We start from the raw sequence: 5255 nt of genomic DNA on the forward strand, positions 1-5255 counted from the left end.
TGAAATTCAATACTTTCAAGGGTTCAATCAAAAGATCAAGTCAACCAAATTTCAAAATAGTCCTTCTTATCAAAAAGAGCAAACACAGTTCCAATTAATCCTCTTTTAATTACTCTCCAACAGGTTGTTTGTAAGCCAAGAATAGATAGGGGAATAAAGTTTGATTTAATTTGTTTTAATGTCTCTCCAATAGGTTGATTATGGATAATCCATTACTCTCAATAAATAGTGGAGCTTTCAACTCGTTGAGCAACTTGAAAAAACTGTAAGTCAAAACATGCTGTTTCAAGTCAAACAATAGCCTACAAGTTATGAGATGTTCATACCAATGAAAAAATGGCAGCACATGGCCGACGTTACAAAGAGTTAAGACTGATCTTAACTGCGAATCAGTCCTTATTGCTATTAAAGCAAAGTGTTGTGTCACAATGCAAATCACCATCAGTTTTGCCCTTTCTCTCAATTAACTCTGAATGATATTGAATTTTATTTTGGTTATAGTTATTTGATCCGAGGTAAATGGACCAATGAAAGATCTACATTGAATATCGATCCGGGGGCTCTTAAAGGTCTGCGCAGTCTGGAAATATTGTAAGTCTGATACTTTATTTCCCTATTTATTCTGTTCCGGTTAAACATGTTATTAGGAGCCTGTGTGTAATTTCTTGCTCTAGTCTGTGTTTTGTTTGGCTGTTTGGGGGTGGTATTTTGTTTAGACTTAGGCTTGTGAGGTGTTTTTTGCTAGTAGTTTAACTTCAGCTAACTCCTTTCTTTTGGGAAAGTGAACCAGTGAGTGTGTGTGGCTTTGTGTTTGCTTTTTCTTTGGATGTTTGTTTGTTTGTTGGTTCGTTGTTCGTTGTTTTTTTATTGTTCTTCTTTTTTCCCTAAAACGCGTCTTTAGATGAATCATAATTTTAAATGTATTCACTTTGAACCAAGCAATGACAAGGGATCTTTTTGAAGGGGTGAAACACACATTTCCATCACACATTTTGTGCACAAAATTGTGAATTAAAGAGTCATAAAGGCCAACCCAGGGCCCAGTTTCATTGAGCCGCTTAACGGTAAGCAATGTCTTTTTGCTTACTGTAGCAGTACAATTTTATTGAGGGTAAACCTACGAGCGGTTGTTCGCTTAAGCGCGCGCAGCATTTTAGATCGTTTGCTTGATCAAAAAAGAAGAAAGTGCTGACGAAATGGCGGATGAAATATATGCAGAGTGGCGACGAAAAACAAATCATCACCTTCTCTATCTGATATGTATTATTTGTAATGGTTCAAAGCGCCCATTGAAAGGTTACACACTAACTTGGGACTAGACAAGAAGAAGATACATTGTACAACATTTCTGAAACATTTAAGACAGAAGTTTACTTCGCTTCACCTACCTGTTGCTAGGAGTCCACTGGACCAGCGCCAGTTGGTGCCAGTTCGCGCCAAAGATTATGTGATTGGCGCGTAGTGGCTCGCTGTGGCGCCGAATTAATGTCCGCTCGGCATGTGTCGCCAAGTGGAATAAACTGGGTGCCATATGGCGTGCGCCAAATGCCACCCGGCTTGCTCCAAAATGTTGCGCCAGTTTGCGCCAGTTCGCGCCATTACACGGCCATTTGATTCCAAAATTCATCCTGTTGGCGCCATTCGCGCCAATAGACGGCTACTTTGCGCCGCTTGGTGATTAGTTTGTGCCAAAGGTCGCCAAATTGGTTTGAACTTGCCACCGCTTGGCGCTACTTGCCGACTATAATAATACCGGCCATCGTCTACCTGGTTCAGACCCTCCTCAGCTGCATCTTCGTTGAAAATTGTGTGAAATCTTGTAGAAATTGTGAAGGAAAAACTGCGTGGAGGTGTTGTCGAGTCGAATCTTGAAAGTTGTGTGAGAAAGTCCAATGATGCCGCCCAGCTTTTATAAGCGGTAAGTGGCGCCGAATGGCGGGCAACCAGGTGGCATTTGGCGCAAAGTAGTCACCAATCGGGTGCCATTTGGCGCGCTTTGGCGGGCTATCCGCCTTTGTTGGAACTGTTCGGCGCGTAGTGGCGCAAACAAGGTGCCACTTGGCGCCAAGTGGCGCAAAATCTCATTGGCGCAACATTCCAGTGGATTCCAATAGGCGGATTGTTTGCGCCGAAGGGCGATACGTTCGCGCCATTTGGTGCCACTTGGCGGACACTTGGCGCCGATTGCTCGATGCAAGTGGCGCGACGAAAATTTCATGTTCTTGTCGCCCCATTCAAATTACGGGCCACCACGAGCCAGTTGGGAGGCAGTTTGAGCAACTACACGCCACTAGGCACCTTATTGGCGACACTAGGCGCCACAGCAAATTGCATTTGCGCAAACTGGCACCAACTGGCGCTGGTCCAGTGGACTCCTAGCATCACACACACACACACTCACACGTAAAATACACACCGCTGCGCCGCCATACTAGCAAATTATTGCAATGATGTTGCACTATGCGCTGTGCTTAAACAGGGTGCTTAAGCAGAAAATTGGGGCTTTAATGACCCTTTTTGCTTGTTTACCGCTTTAAGCAAAAAAACTAAACTTGCTAAAGCAAGGCCATGAAATAACAAATTAGTTTTCTAGGCGCGCCCGTTAAGCACAAGTTCGACCGTTAATCAGCTCCATGAAATTAGGCCCAGATGTAAACCCAGTGATAAGTGGATCCATCTGTTCTTTGTAACAGTCTCCAAGGTATTTTGCCATCCTGTGTTAGGTTTTGTGCTTTCCAACACCATTCCCTTGTGAATATGGAACCTTCCTTCATATCTGGTGTATTTCAAGTAGTTTTAATTGTTAAACTCCCTTGCAGAAGGCGCTTTAAACACAATGGTAATTTGGGGACACTATGTGACAGCAGCTTTTCCAGGTAAATCTCAGTAGTGTGCGGTTGCTCAGAGCAGCGACAATAATGGTTATTCACCTTGTGAGTCTGCTGCCACCTAGCGTTTTCAAGTCTCCTAAAGTATACAGTTTCTTGGGGTTATTCAGAGCACACCCGTATTTATCTTTTGTTTAAATTACTGAACTTAACACAAATCTACAAATCAATTGTATTCTAGATACGTCGATGACTACCGCCTGTGCTGTAGATTTGATGAAGAAGTACCATCGAAAGAGTTCGATTACTCTAAATGTACAACGACTGAGTTGCAACCACCGCTAAACATCTGCGGCAGTCTGATGCGTAATGATCCACTACGAGCTTCTTTGTGGATTCTTGGGTTGAGCGCCCTCATCGGCAACTTGATTGTCATCATCTGGAGATGTAGACGGGGTAAAGAATTAGGCGAGAATGAGACGCACTCATTTTTGGTTCTTAATTTAGCTATATCTGACTTGATGATGGGGGTGTATATGTTGATTATTGCTTTTGCTGATATCTTGTTGGGTAAGAGTTATTCCAGTGTTGCGAAGGAATGGCGGTCTAGTGTGGTTTGCAAGATTGCTGGGGTACTATCAGTGATGTCTAGTGAAGCATCGGTATTTTTTGTCACCTTGATCAGTCTAGACTGCTTCTTAAGCATTGTATTTCCATTCAGCCGTGTTACCATCAGAGGAAAGATAAGCAAAGTTATCGTAGTCATACTATGGTTAGTATCTGCATGTGTTAGTATTATCCCGACTGTATTCAGTGGTGATACTGATTCCAAAGTCTACGGTTTGTCTGATGTGTGCATTGGTCTCCCCCTGACAACTAAGGTGTCTAGTTATTCATTTGTAGAGAACTCCATCAGTAGTGTGTTTGGTTCAGGTTCAATCGCTATACCGGTGCCTGATGCAAGAGAACCGGCTTGGATCTACTCAATCGTCTTGTTCCTTGGCGTCAACTTGTTTTGTTTTATCGTTGTGTTGAGCTGCTACATAGCAATCTTTGTCAAAGTAAAACGCTCGTCTAAGCTGGTGAAGGTAACTGCTCACCGACAGAGGGAAGTTAAGATGGCGATAAAGATGGCTCTTATAGTCGGTACTGACTTCGCTTGTTGGATGCCTGTGATCATTATGGGGATTTTATCCCAGGCTGAGATTGTGAAAATTGGTCCTGATATGTATGCCTGGATTGTGGTGTTCATACTCCCTATAAACTCCTCGCTAAACCCATATCTGTACACGTTCTACTCTAAAATAACAGGACAGAGCAACACAAAGAAACCCGAACCGAAGGTGGAGATGAAAACAACAAAATCCACTGAGACACTAGAAACCCGCGCCTCTGGAAATAGTCAGTAATAACAACAACGATTTATATACAGTTTACAAACAATGATTTAATTTTAAAGGCTGTGGACACTATTGGTAATACAACCTAACTTGGTAACGAGTAATGGAGAGAGGTTGGGAGTATAAAACATTGTACGAAACGGCTCCTTCTGAAGTAACGTTGTTTTCGAGAAAGAAGTAATTTTCCGCAAATTTGATTTCGAGACCTCAGATTTAGAATTTGAGTTCTCGAAATCAAGCATTAATTGAAAGCACACAACTTCATGTGACAAGGTGTTTGTTTCTTTCATTATTATCTAGCAACTGAGCTCAAATTTTCACAGGTTTGTTATTGTATGCATATGTTGAGATCCACGAAGAAAGAAGACTGGTCTTTGACAATAACCAATAGTGTCCAGGGTCTTTAACCCTCCTATTAACAACTAGCAATGCTGTTTACAAGGTACTTGTCATAAAACGAGAAATAAACTAACCAACAGCAATCAGACAGTCTTTCAAATGGTCTAGAGATTTAATTTTACCATTCCCAGGGCACACCTGTTAGTATTTTGCTCGCGTGGGGTCAGATTACGTTTCAAAATGATATCATTCCTACACGAAAGATCAAGGCTCATTTTGTGTACCAATGGGAGATACCCAGGAGACAGGGGACATTCTATACTGTAAACAAATCCGGCGGGTAAACGACCTTGCCCTTGCCACCTAATTTTAAATTATGTTTCTCAAGCGTATTTATTAGTCAGAAATTTAATGGGATGTTTCTATTTTGTTTACGTAGGGTGATTAAAACAAACAATTAGCAATTGCTAAGTAACACAGCAAGGGTTACAACTTCAGTTTTTCCACGGCAGCTAAATATTTTTTTTTTATTGTCATAAATAAGACTTTTGAAATGTCAGTTTAGTTTGTAACAGTTTGCAACCTCTCATTAAGTTTTGTCTCATTGTGGGACTTTTTAAATGTGTACCAATAGTTCAATTCAGCAGTTTGAAACAGCTAATTAAGTTTTTGCTCCTTTACAAGACCG

General features: G+C 41.6%; 1 protein-coding gene across 1 annotated transcript; it reads left to right on the top strand.

Annotated features, from left to right (window-relative positions):
• Positions 1–200: 200 nt before the first annotated feature.
• Positions 201–4237, top strand: LOC139942755 (G-protein coupled receptor GRL101-like). The gene is made up of 3 exons (XM_071939545.1): positions 201–265; positions 502–591; positions 3070–4237. The coding sequence occupies exons 1-3, from the start codon at positions 201–203 to the stop codon at positions 4235–4237; spliced, it is 1323 nt and encodes a 440-aa protein (XP_071795646.1).
• Positions 4238–5255: the final 1018 nt, after the last annotated feature.

This window comes from Asterias amurensis, chromosome 10 (assembly GCF_032118995.1).
Source record: "Asterias amurensis chromosome 10, ASM3211899v1".
NCBI lineage: Eukaryota > Metazoa > Echinodermata > Asteroidea > Forcipulatida > Asteriidae > Asterias > Asterias amurensis.

Coding starts and splice junctions, on each gene's coding strand:
- LOC139942755 (XM_071939545.1), top strand. CDS start 201: ATGGATAATCCATTACTCTCAATAAATAGTGGAGCTTTCAACTCGTTG. Junction 266..501: donor TTGAGCAACTTGAAAAAACT/GTAAGTCAAAAC, acceptor TTTTGGTTATAG/TTATTTGATCCGAGGTAAAT. Junction 592..3,069: donor CTGCGCAGTCTGGAAATATT/GTAAGTCTGATA, acceptor ATTGTATTCTAG/ATACGTCGATGACTACCGCC.